Consider the following 16,665-nt stretch of genomic DNA (forward strand, 5'->3'; position numbering starts at 1 on the left):
CAGTCTTTTTAAATGTTTATTTTTCTATGAACTATCTATTCCTATTTTATTGAATTTTCTTTTTCTTTTTGATTTATAGAAGCTCTTTATTAAGGAGACTTTTTGTAATTTCAGTGTCATATTTTTCCTAGTTTCTCATTTTGTTTATTGAGATTTTTCCCCTAGGGATAAAGCATATAAGTAGTCAAAATTTTCTGTTATCTTTGGGAATTATGAAATTAGCAAACAAAAACAAAAACAAAAACTTCTTCATTCTGGGGCATATAAAAAGTTCACCTATAGTTTATTTCAGTACTAGTATAGTTTTATTTTGTCATTTAAATCTTTGATCTGTTTGGAGTGTATCTTGGTGTATGATTAAGGATCCAGCATTTTTTTCTAAATGGACATACTTATGCCAACATGATTAATGGATAATCTAACTTTAATCCTTTGCTCTGAGGGACAGCTTTTATCATATTCTAAATTCGAGTATTTACTTGAACCTATATCAGAACTTTCTAAATCTAATAAGAAAACACTGACCTTCACCAAAGAATAAATCCCAAATTAATTTAAAAGGCTCTGGCTCTGTAGATACATTTTATAAACCTGTGTTTTATGCCTGGTGATAGTACATGCCCTGTGAACATGTCATGTGTCTTACAGAGCAGTGTTTTCTTCTTTAATTTTGTTTATGGACGTATAGATCTAGTATAGGTTGGGAATTGAAATGTAGATGTTCCTTTTGACTGGTTTGCTTGGTATTCTTGAAGGGTTTTGTTTTATTGATTTTATTAAGTAAAATACCAGGGTCAGTTGATCCAGCCATGCTCTATAAATCTATTATTTATGTATTTATGTGTGTTTTTTTTTAACTTCTTAGGGGAGTCTTATGTTTCATAAACTTAGACCTGTAGATCAACTGAGGCATCTACTTGTGAGTAATGTGGGTGGAGATGGAGAAGAAATTGAAAGGTTCTTTAAATTACATCAGGTAATTATTTGTATTTTTTTTTAATATATTTTAAACAATGAAACAATGGGAGTCAAAGCTCAATTTTGTGTAAGTTAGGATCAAAATACTATAATTAACAGGCAATCTTAGCAGCCTTCCTTTCTTTAGTCACTATGTATATACTAATATTTGGGAGCAGTATCAATAGGTAAAGCTTATGCAGTAAACTCAGATTTTCATTTGTTATTGATAAGTTCTTATTAAAGTATACTAGTAAGAGACTGATGTTCCAACTTATATGATAAAACACAAGGCATTTATGAACAAATCTTTTTTTTTTTGCCAATGACCTGAGGAAAAAATTAGGGGCAATAGTGATGGGGCCGTTAGTATTTCAGAGCCACAGCTACAATTGACAAGGTAAAACTCAGAAAGCTTAAGATCAAGAATATCAGATCAAAGTTAAATACAGAGACACTGGATTCAAATCACCAGCTCCACCACAAGGGCAGAGTACTTGAATTCTGTGGGCTTCAGTTTCTTCATGTGTAAAACATGCATTCGATAGGGGCGCCTGGGTGGCTCCATCGGCTAGCTTCCAACTCTTGGTTTCGGCTCAGGTCATGATCTTAGAGTTGGTGAGCTGAAGCTCCTTATAGGGCTGTGCGCTGACAGTGTGGGGTCTGCTTGGGATTCTCCCTCTCTCTCTGCCCTTCCCACACATGCACGTGTTCTCCCTTTCTCTTGCTCTAAATACATACATACATACATACATACATACATACATAATACCAAAAAGTATGCATTATAGTAGTATATGGTGTGGGGATTGATGTATGTTGTCCTCTTAAAATAGTACCTGGCACGTGACAGGTACTCAATAGCTATTAGCTACTGTTGTTATTTTCTAAAAGGTAAAAAGACCATGAGGAAAAAAAATTAGGGGAATAAACTAAAATAGAATCTAGATAAAAAGAAAAAGAAAGGACCCTTTAATGATAGTGCCTATGATAAATTTTCTCCTTTTTCATACCACCTGATCTCATTCACTTAGCAAATATGTATTGAGCACCTGCTCTGTGCTAGGCACAGACTTAAACACAGGGTACAGCAATAACCAAAACTTCTTTGTAAATGTTTATGTTTGGGGCGCCTGGGTGGCACATTCGGTTGAATGTCCAAATCTGGATTTCAGCTCAGGTCATGATCTCTCAGTTCATGAGATCGATCCCCACATAGGACTCTGCTGACAGCACAGAGCATGCTTGGGATTCTCTCTCTCCCTCTCTGTTCCTTCCCTGCTCATGCTCTCTCTCTTTCAAAATAAACATTTAAAATAAAATATAATAAATAAATGTTTATGTTTAATATAAGGCAAGATACTTTTTTTTTTTTTAACAGGAAGACCAGGCTTGTGCAACTTGCCTTATCCTTGCTTGTTCCACTGCTGCTTGTGACAGAGAAGTATCTGCATGGGCTACTCGGGCTTTCTTCAGGTATATGTCCGTTTTCTTTTGTTCTTGCCCACTTTTTTAAGTGGTTGCATTGGCCAGCATGATGGTTTTTAAGGGCTTGCCTAACAGTTGAGGAAGTATTTAGGCAAGTTACTAAAATTCTTTTGCAAAAGGTTGAAATCTGGAAAGATTATAACACTAATGGAAGTTGCTAGATTAGCACAGTGTATGAATTGTTACCCTTGCTCTAGGTAACTTCTGTCTAATATTCTTTTTTCACCTCTTTCTACTCCAGTTACTATATCTTTTGTATTTCCTGAAACACTCTACCGACTCTGCTTTATTTGTATCATTGGCATTGAGGGATTCTGAATCACTTTAAGGAAACTTGGTATCAAAGAAATATTTTTATTTGGAAAATATTTAGCTAAAGATAAGAATTTGAAGTCTGATTTGTTTAAAACAATTTTTCCAGTGCTGTCTAACCATAATCTGTATAAAAATTACAGTGTCATATACTCCTAAGTAAATTCTGGATAGTACTGACTCTTCTTAGAAATTGCTAGAGTCCCTTATAATTCTTTCTGGTAGAGATTCAAGTCAACATTTATTAAGTGTTATAAATCTATGCTTATATGTAAGCATTATAAACACAATACATAAAGTCTCTAATGTTTAAGGGATTTATTTGGGAGCTAAGCAAGACTTGGAACAATTCCAGCTTTTAAGGTGGATAATTTCGCTGAATAAGATTAGCTTTTTTTGTCACAAAAACAGGTATGGTGGTGAAGCACAGATGAGATTTCCAACCACTCTCCCTGCTCCAAGTAACGTGGGTCCCATCTTAGGGTCTCCTGTCTACGCTAGTGAGTATGAAACATTGAAATGAGACTATTTCTTTTTTTTTTTTTTCAACATTTATTTATTTTTGAGAGACAGAGCACCAGTGAGGGAAGGGTAGAGAGATGGGGGAAGGGACACAGAATCCAAAGCAGGCTTCAGGCTCTGAGCTGTCAGCACAGAGCCCGATGCAGGGCTCCAACTCACGGATCCCGAGGTCATAACCTGAGCCAAAGTCGGACGCTTAACCAACTGAGCCACCCAGGTGCCCCAAAATGAGACTATTTCTTTTTTTTTTTTCTTTTAATTTTAAATGTTTTTATTTATTTTTGAGAGAGACAGAGTGGGGTAGGGGCACAGAGAGAGGGGGGCAGAGGCGAGCTCTGTCCTGAGAGCAGAGAGCCCGATGGGGGTCTTGAACTCACCAACTGCAAGATCATGACCTGAGCCAAAGTCAGACACTCAACCAACTGAGCCACCCAGGTGCCCTGAGACTATTTCTAATAGTTTGAATTTTAGAAACTATGTAGTTTCCATATAGCATATTTTAAGGAACAAACCTTTTCATTATATCTTGTTTACTGCTGCTGTTTTATTGGGTGAATAATTCTATAGATGTCCAACTCTTGAAAGTGATGATATGGTAACATTGAGTTCTTTATGTTAGAGAACAAATAATACATAACCAGTGTATTTACAGAACTCGTTTGACATTCAAAAGGAAGGAGGTGAATGATTTAATGAGTAAACTCCCACCTCAATGTTTTCCAAAGTGGAGATAGTTAGAAAGTTCCTGGGAAATAAGAGTAGTCTCTAAATCTTGAATATGTCACAGATGGTACCACTCCTCACTCGTGCTTAGAAACAGCTTCTCTAATTTCATCAGATTTAAAAGATTGAGAAATTATTTTATAAATCTTTATATTCTTCTTTTCAGGTTCTCCTATTCCTAGTACTAGTTCATACCCAAATCCAACATTTCTGGGAACACCATCTCAAGGTACTTGTGTTCTTTATTTTACATTGCTATACTATTTGAAGAGCTAACACTGTTATTATCCTTAATACTTAGTTAAAGATTAACTTGCCCTATTGTCTTGAAAATCGTAATTTAATACAAATCACATCCAAAGAAGTATTGACATTTGGCCATGAATGCCTTTGCATAGGAACACTTTTAGCTGTGTACCTGGAAAGCTCCTTATTTGGGTACCAGGATTTAATTAGCCATGTCATCTGTATAATTAGCTCTGTTTGACTCCCAGTTTAAGGAGTAGTGATTGCAAGCTTTCTTTCCTTTTATCCTGCAGGCTGACACTTGAAAGCCTACCTGGGAGCACCCATCCAAGTCTGAGTCTCTTCTTTTCAGGGAAAACCAAATTCAATATCTGTTTATACTAGTATTTTTGTAAATATTCTTACCTTTGGGTCTAGACATGCAGGCTTGGGTTATTGAGAATTCTGAATGTTTAAGGTTAAATTTAAAGGTTTGTCTTTATTATGTGCATACAAGGTGTACACCCTCCTGCCATGTCAACACCAGTGTGTGCTTCAGGAAATCCAGCAACTCAGGCCGCAAGTATGACTTGTATGGCTGCACCAGAGATCGTGTACTCTGGAAAACACAATGGTATTTGCATCTACTTTTCTCGAATCATGGGGTAAGTTTTGTATGGAATAACCCAACTATTGCTCACCTTGTCCCATTTTGTGTGAATATTTTTAACTCTAAATTTGGGCCATCATTCATTTCTATTAAATTTTACTTACAGTTTTAGTTCATTTGTTCATTAATAAGATTGTATTCTATTGTTAAACTATTTTATCATATAACCACCTATATTTGTTGCTGTGGTTTACATATATGCATATGTATACACGTACATATTAATACATAGTGTTCCAAACCACCCCATAACTCAGTGACATGTGTCTGCAAGTCAGCTAGGCAGTTCTGATCTTTGCTAGGCTCACTCATTTATATGCAATCAGCCCTGAGGTTGAAGAGAGCTCTGCTAGTCTTGGATTCGCACATGTTTAGGGTCATGTTTGTATGCTGGTCTAGAATGGCATCTGCTGGGACAGCTGGGTGGTTCTTCACATGGTTTCATCCTCTAGCAGGTTAGCCGGGGTTTATTTACTTGGTGGTAGCAAGGTCCCATGAAAAAGGGTAGAAATTGGCAAAGCCTCTTGATAACTGGGTTTAGATTTGGCTTTACCATCACTTTCACTTCATTCGCTGGACGAAGGGAATGTCTCCAGGCCAACCTAGATTCAAAAATAGAATCCAGGGGTACCTGGGTGGCTCACTTGGTTGAGCGTCCAACTCTTGATTTCAGGTCAGGTCATGATCTCATGGTTTGTGAGTTCAAGCTCTGTATCAGGCTCTGTGCTGATGGTACAGAGCCTGCTTGGGATTCTCTGTCTCCCTTTATCTCCACCTCTCCCCTGCTTGTGCGTGCGTGCGTTCTCTCTCTCTCTCTCTCTCTCTCTCTCTCTCTGTCTCAAAATAAACTTTAAAAGGGGCGCCTGGGTGGCGCAGTCGGTTAAGCGTCCGACTTCAGCCAGGTCACGATCTCGCGGTCCGTGAGTTCGAGCCCCGCGTCGGGCTCTGGGCTGATGGCTCAGAGCCTGGAGCCTGTTTCCGATTCTGTGTCTCCCTCTCTCTCTGCCCCTCCCCCGTTCATGCTCTGTCTCTCTCTGTCCCAAAAATAAATAAACGTTGAAAAAAAAAAAAAATAAATAAACTTTAAAAAAGAGTCCATTGAAAAATGGGAAATATATTCCTTGTTATGAGAGGCACATCGAACTCATAAAGGATAGGTATAAGGAGGGATAAAGAATTACAACATTTTTGCAATTAATATGTCATATCTAGTTAATTGTCCTGTCTGCTGTGTATTTGTCTTAGATTTGAGATGTATGCTTTCATTTCAATCATTTGCTCAAAAATGTGAAACACTGCAGCACTCCTTTATAAGTTTGTTTTTGCATTATAAGCTTTCTTGTTTATAATTCACTGCCCATCGTGTTTTGATTTTTCTTCGACAGTATTATGTAAAATATCTTAGGTATGTCAGGTTTAGACATTTTCTTGTTTTCCATCTTTTGGATAACTTCATGAAATGTTAAATGAAATCATTGCTGTCCTTTAATAAATACATAGAGAGGAATTTAGTACATATTGTAATTGTTTTGTTTATACAGCATAATTGTTAAAACATTTTTTTATTTCAGAAATATCTGGGATGCTAGTTTAGTTGTGGAGAGAGTATTCAAGAGTGGCAGCAGAGAAATCACGGCAGTAAGTGTGTCGTATAATAGTATTCCATTGTTGCGATGTAACCAGTTTATGCTGTTAATTGGACAGATTGTTTCACATTTCTTGATGTTTAAAAAGATGCAGTGGTCGTTCTTTTGTGTACATGTCCAATAAACTCCTTGCCCAGGTCTGTCACTTATAAAATGATAAGTAACTTCCTTAATATTTCAGTCTGATACTTCACTAGAAAATGAGAATAATAAGACATCTTTCTCTTAAGGTTGTTGTGAGGGTTAAGCAGAATAAGTCCTAATACTTAATATTACCAAAGCTACTATTTAGTGCTTTGCTTATATGCCCCCCCCCCCCAAAACTCCACAGACCAGGTACTGATTTCCATGTGTTGGTATACTTTGTAGAGTGCTTTAAAAAAAGATTCTTTAAAACTTTGTATTAACATAAATTCAGGTAGTAAAATTCTTTTAACATAAAATAGAAATGCAATTTATTTTAAGCTTTTTCTTTTTAAATTGGAAAGATATCAAATATCTTTTCAATTCTGATACTCTTTTAAAAGTTCATGTTTCTAAGAATAAGAATGTATTTACTTAACATAGTATATGATTTCATTTATCTGAAGTTCAAGAACAGGCAAAGCTAACCTGTGGTGATAAGAAAAGTGGTTACCTGGGATATGGAATAACTAATGACCAGGAAGGAGCATTAGAGAACTTTTTGGGTATTAGAAATATATTGTGGTCTGGGCAGTGACTGTATTAAAAACGTAAAAAGCTATCAAGATGTTTGTTTAAGGTGTACTGATTTTACTGTCTGTAAATTATACCTAAATCAAATCAGAGCAGGACAGGAGGGATGTGGTATCTAACCCTTTATTCTGGTCATGAAGCATAAATTGATAAATAATTATGTTTTTGAAGATAGGATACTTCAAAATTGAAAGTTTACATTGAGTTACAGATATAAAAGTATGTGTTTTACATATACACTTTTTCAGTGTTTTAAAACTTTGGAAAATACTTTTTTTCCTTACAGATTGAAAGTAGCGTTCCCTCCCAGCTGCTGGAGTCAGTGCTACAAGAACTAAAAGGTTTGCAAGAATTTCTAGACAGAAACTCCCAATTTGCAGGAGGACCATTAGGAAATCCAAAGTAAGAATAAATAAGATTTATTTACTCATTTTCCCTTTTTTCTCCAAGATATAGTTCATGTTATAAAATTCATTCTTTTAAATGTTTAGTTCAGTGGTTTTTAGTATATTTATGAGGTTATGCAATTATCACCTCTATCTAATTCCAGAACATTTTCATCATCCCAGAAAGAAACTCTTAACCCATTAGCAATCACTCCCTGTCTTAGGCTGCAGTAACAGTAATACCATAGAATGGCTTAAACAACAATCATTTATTTCTCACAGTTCTGGGGGCTGCAAGTCTGAGATCACAGTGCCAGCATGGTTGGGTTCTGGTGAGGACCCTCCTCCTGGTTTACAGATAACTGTTTTCTTTGTGTGTCCTCACATGGCAGAGAGAAAACTAGGTGACAGGTTCTCTGGTCTCTTCTTCTAAGGGTGCTAATGTCATCGTGGGGGCTTCACTGTTGTGACCCCATCTAAACCTAATTACCCCCGAAGGCCTACATCCTAATGCCGTCAGATGGGAATCTGGTGAGACACACTCGGTCCATAGCTCTCCCTGTTTCCCTTCCAGCCCCTAGCAACCACTGATCTGTCTCTATGCGTCTGCCATATTCTGGGTCTTTTATATAAGTGCAAATGTGTGGCCTTTTGTTTCTGGCTTCGTTCTTTTATTCTGTTTTCAAGGTTCACATGTTTTAGTGTGTATCAGTACTCTTTGTTTCATTTTTCATTTCATCAGGTGATGCTCATTTGGTTGTGAAGCTTTTTCGTTGTTACGAATAAGGGTGATGTGAACATACCTGTAAAAGTTTTTGTGTGGACATGTTTAGGATAAGCTTTTTTTTAATTATAGAAATGGGTTTGTTGTAAAAAATTTCACTGCCCAGAAAATTTATGATCTGAAGTATAACATAAAATATCTTGATACTCATAAAATATCTCACTGTGCATTTCTTTAAAACTATATTGCAAACATAGCACTTTCACAGGTCCTCCCCCAGACAGTGGGGCCCGGATTTGGTAGCTGGTGCTGAAAGAAAACCCTTGATTACATCCTTGCCCTGGGACTATGCCAGTGGCAGCTGTCACTCAGTGGGACAGAGAGACTGTTCTGTGACATCATATTCAACATTGTACATTTTCTCCTGCTGTTCTAACCTTAGGTCTTCTCCCTAGATAGATAGATAGATAGATAAAAATAGATAAATCTGCAAATAGAGTCTAACTAGGCATACTTTTATGAAACATTATATGTACTTAGTGTATCTTTTAGAACATTCCAAATCAGTGGAATAAATTATTTTTATATTGGCTTCATATTTTTCCATTATTTATAGGTGTTGGTGTACTTGTTTAGTGATCTTCAGATGAATTTTTTGGCAAGTAGAATTGGGTATGAGGGCTTTTTAAAATGTTGGTATGTAATATTTAATTGTCTCATGAGAAAATTATACCAATTTTCTTTAATATTAACCTTTGGAACACTTTAACATATATCTTTTTTTTTTTTTTTAAATGTTTATTCATTTTTGAGAGAGGAAGAGTGCAGGAGCACGAGCAGGGGAGAGCCGGCCGGCAGGGGGGGGAGGTGGGGCACAGAGGATCCAAAGCAGGCTCTGCACTGTCAGCACAGAGCCCAATCTGGGGCTTGAGCTCATGAACCGTGAGATTATGACCTGAGCCACCCAGGTGCCGTAAATTATATCTTCCATACAAATTGATTTCTTCCCTCTTCTGTTAACTTAGTTTAAGAGTCTTTATCTTTTAATAGGATAATTTAACTTCTTCCCTTGTAGTTGGCCTTAGTTATATGTTTGATCTTATTCTCACATCCTTAATTTGTGCTTTTTGTTGTGTTTTCTGTTTGTTTTTCTTTCCTTTCCCATCCCCTTATTTTACTGTATTGATCAGACCTCTCTCTATCCCAAACACAGACTTAGAAGTTTTATATATGATTTTCTTTCTCTGGTAGTTAGTTTTAAATTCTGAAAAATACACGTCTGTCAGCATTAATAATTGGACAGAAGCTATTAATCTTTCTTTTTTCCCCTGCCCTCCACCACTATCCTTCCTGGAAATTATCTGGAATTTTAGTTGTAAGGTGCTTTTGTTGTTGTTCATTTGTTTTGTTTTTTCAGATTATGTTCTTCTTTTAATAGTTCCTCAGTGTATTGAACTTTACAGTTATAACTGCAAATGTCTGTTAATTTTATTCCCTGTACCTTTACTAATTTCTCTTTAGTTAGTAGTTTTCTTGCTGAGTTTTTTGGATTTTTTAAATATGTAATCCTGTCATCTGCAAATAGAGATAGTTTTACCTTTTTCCTGTCTATCTGTAGTTGCTTTCTCTTGCCTGTGTAAGTTAATGTCTCCAACACAGTGTTAAACAGTGGTGGACATAAAGTGGGCATCCAGATCTTATTCCTGACTTTAGTGGGAAAGCTTGTAATGTTTCCCCATTAAAGAAGATGCCTGCACAGATACAATTTATCATACTAAGAAAGTATTCATCCATTTCTGTTTTATTGAATATTCATATAAAATGAGTATTGGAGTTTGTCAGATGTCTGCATTTTGCAGAGATGATTGTATTTTTTTCCTTTATTAACAAATTTCCTAATTTCAACCAATATCCTTCATGGCTGCAACATTAGTCTCACTGAGTATTTTTTAATAGCTTCTTAAGATGTAATTTATATGCCACAAAATTCACTTATTTTAAATGTTTGGTTCAACAACTATTAGTAAATATATAGAATTGTGCAATCGGGGCACCTGGGTGGCTCAGTCGGTTGAGCGTCCACCTTCGGCTCAGTCATGATCTCGCAGTTCGTGAGTTTGAGCCCCACGTTGGGCTCTGTGCTGACAGCTAAGAGCCTGGAGCCTGCTTTAGATTCTTTGTCTCCCCCCCTCTCTCTCTCTGCTCCTGTCCTGCTCAAACTCTATCTCTCTCTCAAAAATAAACATTAAAAAAAGAATTGTGCAACCATCACCACAGTCCATTTTTAGAACATTTCCTTCAACCCCAAGACATTTCGCCTGTCCATTTGCAATCATTTCCTCCTCTTAGTCCCAATTATTAATCTGTCCTATCTCTGTAAATTTGCCTATTTTTAACAGGTCATATAAATGGAATTATATAACTTGTGGTCTTTAGAATCTAGATTTTTTTTGCTTAGCATATTTTGAGGTTCATGTTCAAGGTCCGTGTTGCAGCATTAATCTGTATTTCACTCCTTTTTATTGCCTAATGGGTATGGAATTGTAAGGTCGTAGTCATTTTTTTCAGATCTTTGTTTACAGTTTGTTCCATTTTCTTCCTAAATTTTTATATTGCAGAGGAAAAGTGCATTACTTTTCTGATTCTCTTTTCTCTGTAAATAGTTTGTGTTAATTTTGAAAATTTTTATGCTATTTCTATTACTGAAGATTTAGCAGTTTTCCATAACATCTTTACTATGTTTTTCTTCACTGAGTGTTGAGAACTAAACTTCCTTAATGAGCATTTAGAACTAGACTTTTAAGCCTTGGTGAATTTTCTTTTATTATTTTTTAATGTACTATCTGATCATTTCCCTTCTCTTTGGAAAATCCTATCAACTCTCCTAGTTCTAGCCTCTGTTTCTTCTCTTTTCTTCCATAATTTCCTTCATTCCTTTTGTTGTAATGGTGGTCATTCTGTGAAGTACAGAATTCCTAGCATTGATGTTGTCAATCGTTAATTACATTTTATTTCTTTACTTAAAATTTTTTTTTTAATATTTACTTTTGAGAGAGAGAGAGAGACAGAGCATGAACAGGGCAAGGGAAGAGAAAGAGGGAGATACAGAATCCAAAGCAGGCTGCACGCTATGAGCTATCAGCACAGAGCCCGATGCAGGACTCAAACCCACAAACTGAGATCATGACCTGAACCAAAGTCGAATGCTTAACTGACTGAGCCACCCAGGCTCTCCATCAATCACTTATTATATTTTAAATAGCATCTGTTCAGTTTCTCTGATAAATTTTTTTTCTGGCCATTATATTTTTAACTCTAAGAGCTCTTTTATTTTCCCTTTTTCATGGCAATTAACATTTCTAATGTGAATCCCAAATTTCACTAAGAATACAATGGATTTCTTTTGCAAGTTTTTCATATTTTCTACATTAGTTATTTCATTGGGAGCTGTTGGTCTCAGCTGCCCAGCATAGTCTGTCTTTTCCCAGCTAATAAATACATTGTGTCTGGTGATATTTTTCTGGCTATATTTAGAAATTAATGTATATACTGACTAGTATAGGTAACCAGTGTAGATCTACTCAGCAGTTGTTGTCAGTGTTCAGTAGCAGATCATCGTGTGAGAAAAATTCTTGTGACAGTTTCATGGCTAATTTTGCCCCAGAATATGGTAAGAATATGGTAGGAAGCTGAAATTAGGTCAAGTGCTAGATTTCAACTCTCAGCATGCCAGACTAGTGAAGCTGAGGTTTCTCTTTAAGTGAGTTGGGAGACTGTAGCAATGTCAACCCCCTGCATTGTTTAATGTACTATCATTTGGCTTCGGAGGAAATCTGAGCCTGGATGCTAGGGAGGAAATATGAGCCCGGATGCTAGGGCCAACCAGATGAGATGTGATGTTTGTTTTGTTTACTTTTTGCCAACGCTCTCTCCAACCCTTAGCAAGTTGGGTCTTAGGGTTCCCAGTTAGAGCGTAAAGTTGCCAGTGGACTCAAAGAAGGATCTATATTAGCAATAGGGTATTCCAGTGGATTACCCTGCTATGTTAATCCCATCTAATCTGCCTACTCCCCCTTCCTCATGTTTGTGATGATAACCTGGATTTTGCTAAGGAGCAGTATAACCAGCAACAGTAGACCCTACTGTAGTCCTCTACAACAAATCCACCATCTTGCTTGTGGGCAGTTTACCTCACATAGAAGAAGGTATGTGATTAAACTCTGCCCAGTCACCCTGTGTGGTAGAGGAGACACACTTGCTGCACTGATGTCCTGCGTAATAATCATTTTAAATCCTCCCTTCAGTTATTTGGCTACCCTGATATTCATTTTATTTGGAAAGTCTGGATAAATGGTTACTTCTTTGCCTTTATTTGCCAAATTAATAGAATGAATTGGTTTCTAGCAGCCTTTAGAGATGAGCAGTTTTGGCTTTAAGGTACGTAGTAAAATCCACCCTTTTTCCGTGTGAGGTTTTAAGAGTTTTGGTGGATGCGTAGTGTCATGTAACTATCACCACAACCAAAATACAGAACAGTTCCATCCTGCCCCCAAGTTCTCTTGTGCTTTCTCTTGTATTCATACCCTTTTCTCACCCCTAAGCCTGGCCACAAATGAGCTCTTCTTTACCCCTCTACTTCGCCTTTTCTAATATGTCATATACATTGATTCTGGCTTCTTTTCTGTAGTCAGAGATTGATCCGTGTTGTTGCATATATCATTCCCCTCGAGAATGTCAGTCTTGTTTATTTCAGCAAGTAATCTAGCTACTTAACTTCAGACCACAGGTTCTGCCTTGGATTCTGTGGGCACTGATTTCAGTATCAGCTTAGTTTTCAAAGCTGTTGCTGTACTCTTTAGGTCTGTCCCACGCATGAGCCTCTCAGGGTTATTCTGGGACTTGTGCAGTAGTTTATATCTCAGTTCAGTTGTTTGAGTCTTTGCTGTGCTTCTTTGAGTATGTTCCATATATATTGCTTCAGGGGTGAACCCAGAGGTTGTGTTGATCATACACAGACTTAGGGGATCTCCTTTCCAGCCCCTTTTTGTTCTGATTTCCCACAAATTCTCTAGCTCCCAGGAACTCCTTTTACTAGTCCTCGGGATAGAAAGCTAGTGTTCCCTTTCATTTTTCACTCCTTTGATGTCATAGTATTGTGGAAATGGTGGTACCTTTGGGGCAAATCGTCAAGAGAAAGAACTGATTTGCTTCAAACTTTTGGGACCACAAGCCCCCTTTTCCCAGTTTATCTGTTCCGGGGTTTCTCAGCCTCGGGACTGAAGACACTGGGGACTGGGTAATTATTCATTGAGGGGACTGTCCTATGCATTATAGGATGTTTACGAGTATCCTTGGCCTCTGTCTACTAGATACCAGTAGTCCTCCCCAGTCGTGACAGTTAGAATGTCTCCAGACATTGCATGTTCCCTGGGAGATTTACTGCCCATACAGTTTTGTTTTGTTTTGTTTTGTTTTATGTTTTGTTTTGTTTTGTCCATACAGTTTTGAAACTCAGTTCACTTTTGAACAAAGCCGAAATAAAGGAGTACGGGGAAAATCCCAGTATGAATGGCTTGTCATTTGAGTTTTGACTTCCCAGCTAAGTCTGTTTGCACTTAACTGACTTTTCAGAGTCCTCAGTGAGTAGTTGCTCTTTGTATTCCATCCAGGGTTTTCGGTTTCGTAGTCAGTGAAAGAGGCTGTAGCAGGCTTACTCCATCTAGGCTGGTGCCATCAGTCAAGGTTTTTATTAATAACCATTATGAATACATGGTTTTAATGTATTTAGTGTGTTTCATTCACTGCAGATTATTTTTGTAATGCAAGATGTCCCAATGTTTTGCCTCTTCAGTCTGCTTGAGTTTTGACGGTTTTCTGTCAGTATTTTGAGTTTTCTTTGGTAACTTCTTTGCTTCCTAATATGACAAGATGTTCTAGGTTCATTTGGTACAATTCCTGTCCTCTACCTGGAATCAGCCATTTCTCCAGGGAACCCTGATTTCTTTTGGTAGGAAAGGGTGTTAAGGATTATAGCTAGAGGTGTTCTTTGCTACTAGTCATGCTGTATGTTGTCTGTATTTTCTAATAAAATTGCGAGTTTGTACTGTTGTGAAAGGTTTAAAATTACAGGGTTTCGCTCCATTTCTTTTATTTTTGTATTGCTTTTTCCCTAAAAATCTTATTTTCTATTAATATTGACATAATCATTTGCTTCATCCTACATTATACCTACCATAGTTTCAATAGTCATATACTTTTAAAGTTAAAATCTTTTTTTTTAGCTTTCCAAAATTTTTTTTAATATGAAATTTATTGTCTCTATCAGTTGTCAAACAAAAATTTCTCCTGAAAGTTCATCATTCTTTTCTTCACATCCCCTGAAGTTACATTAAGAGCTGAAGTATCAGATTCTTCACGAAACGAGCCCCAAATGCTCTTATCTGCTCATTTCTCTCAGTGGCCAGTATTACCTTACAGTAGGTTCTTTGCTTTTTACTTTTGTCCTGATGTTTCTTCATCTGTAAAATGGGATTCTTTTTTTTTTTTAAGTAATTAATTTTTTAAATTTACATCCAAGTTAGCATATAGTGCAACGATTTCAGGAGTAGATTCCTTAGTGCTCCTTGTGCATTTAGCCTATCCCCCCTCCCACAACCCCTCCAGCAACCCTCTGTTTGTTCTCCATATTTAAGAGTCTCTTATGTTTTATCCCCCTCCCTGTTTTTTTTGGTTTTTTTTAAACGTTTATTTATTTTTGGGACAGAGAGAGACAGAGCATGAACGGGGGAGGGGCAGAGAGAGAGGGAGACACAGAATTGGAAACAGGCTCCAGGCTCTGAACCATCAGCCCAGAGCCCGACGCGGGGCTCGAACTCACGGACCGCGAGATCGTGACCTGGCTGAAGTCGGACGCTTAACCAACTGCGCCACCCAGGCGCCCCCCCTCCCTGTTTTTATATTATTTTTCTTTCCCTTCCCTTATGTTCATCTGTTTTGTATCTTAAAGTCCTCATATGAGTGAAGTCGTATGATATTTATCTTTCTCTGGCTAATTTCACTTAGCATAATACCCTCTAGTTCCATACATGTAGTTGGATGGCAAGATTTCATTATTTTTGATTGCTGAGTAATACTCCGTTGTGTGTGTGTGTGTGTGTGTGTGTGTGTGTGTACACACATACATATACACACACACACACACACACACACACACACACACACACATATATATACTTTGGCTATTGTTGCTAGTGCTGCTATAAACATTGGGGTGCATGTGTCCCTTCGAAACAGCACACCAGTATCCCTTGGATAAATGCCTAATAGTGCAATTGCTGGGTCGTAGGGTAGTTCTATTTTTAGTTTTTTGAGGAACCTCCAGATAGTTTTCCAGAGTGGCTGCACCAGTTTGCATTCCCACCAGCAGTGCAAAACAGATCCTCTTTCTCTGCATCCTTGCCAACATCTGTTGTTGCCTGAATTGTTAATGTTAGTCATTCTGACAGGTGTGAGGTGGTATCTCATTGTGGTTTTGATTTGTATTTCCCTGATGATGAGTGATGTTGAGCATTTTTTCATGTGTCTCTTGGCCATCTGGATGTCTTCTTTGGAAAAGTGTCAATTCATGTCTTTTTCCCATTTCTTTGCTGGATTATTTGGTTTTTGGGTGTGGAGTTTGAGAAGTTCTTTATAGATTTTGGATACTAACCCTTTGTCTGATATGTTGTTTGCAAATATCTTCTCCCATTCAGTCAGTTGCCTTTTAGTTTTGCTGATTGTTTCCTTCGCTGTGCAGAAGCTTTTTATTTTGATGAGGTCCCAGTAGTTCATTTTTGCTTTTGTTTCCCTTGCCTCTGGAGATGCATTGGGTAAGAAGTTGCTGCAGGCAAGATCAAAGAGGTTTTTGCCTGCTTTCTCCTTGAGGATTTTGATGGCTTCCTGTCTTACATTTAGGTCTTTCATCCATTTTGAGTTTATTTTTGTGTATGGTGTAAGAAAGTGGTCCAGGTTCATTCTTCTGCATGTCGTCGTCCAGTTTTCTCAGCACCACTTGCTGAAGAGACTTTATTCCATTGGATATTCTTTCCTGCTTTGTCAAAGATTAGTCGGCCATGCATTTGTGGATCCATTGCTGGGTTCTCTTTTCTGTTCCATTGATCTGAGTGTCTGTTTTTGTGCCAGTACCATACTGTCTTGATGATTACAGCTTTGTAATTCAACTTGAAGTCTGGGATTGTGATGTCTCCTGCTTTGGTTTTCTTTTTCAAGATTGCTTTGGCTATTTGGAATCTTTAC

At 37.4% G+C, this 16,665-nt stretch overlaps 1 protein-coding gene and 1 non-coding gene across 2 annotated transcripts in view; both read left to right on the forward strand.

The window, feature by feature from the left end:
* Window positions 1-16,665, forward strand: part of NUP155 (nucleoporin 155) — a 72,635-nt gene that overhangs the window by 31,821 nt on the left and 24,149 nt on the right. Inside the window, exons 14-20 of the mRNA XM_043599733.1 lie at window positions 866-976; window positions 2,339-2,433; window positions 3,169-3,257; window positions 4,169-4,231; window positions 4,745-4,892; window positions 6,469-6,535; window positions 7,547-7,662. Coding sequence (XP_043455668.1) covers window positions 866-976; window positions 2,339-2,433; window positions 3,169-3,257; window positions 4,169-4,231; window positions 4,745-4,892; window positions 6,469-6,535; window positions 7,547-7,662 — 689 coding nt within the window. The remainder of the gene's footprint in view (window positions 1-865; window positions 977-2,338; window positions 2,434-3,168; window positions 3,258-4,168; window positions 4,232-4,744; window positions 4,893-6,468; window positions 6,536-7,546; window positions 7,663-16,665) is intronic.
* LOC122496778 lies at window positions 8,624-8,752 on the forward strand. The gene has a single exon (XR_006300939.1). It is a non-coding gene; the product is annotated as a small nucleolar RNA SNORA30/SNORA37 family (small nucleolar RNA).

This window comes from Prionailurus bengalensis, chromosome A1 (genome assembly GCF_016509475.1).
Source record: "Prionailurus bengalensis isolate Pbe53 chromosome A1, Fcat_Pben_1.1_paternal_pri, whole genome shotgun sequence".
NCBI lineage: Eukaryota > Metazoa > Chordata > Mammalia > Carnivora > Felidae > Prionailurus > Prionailurus bengalensis.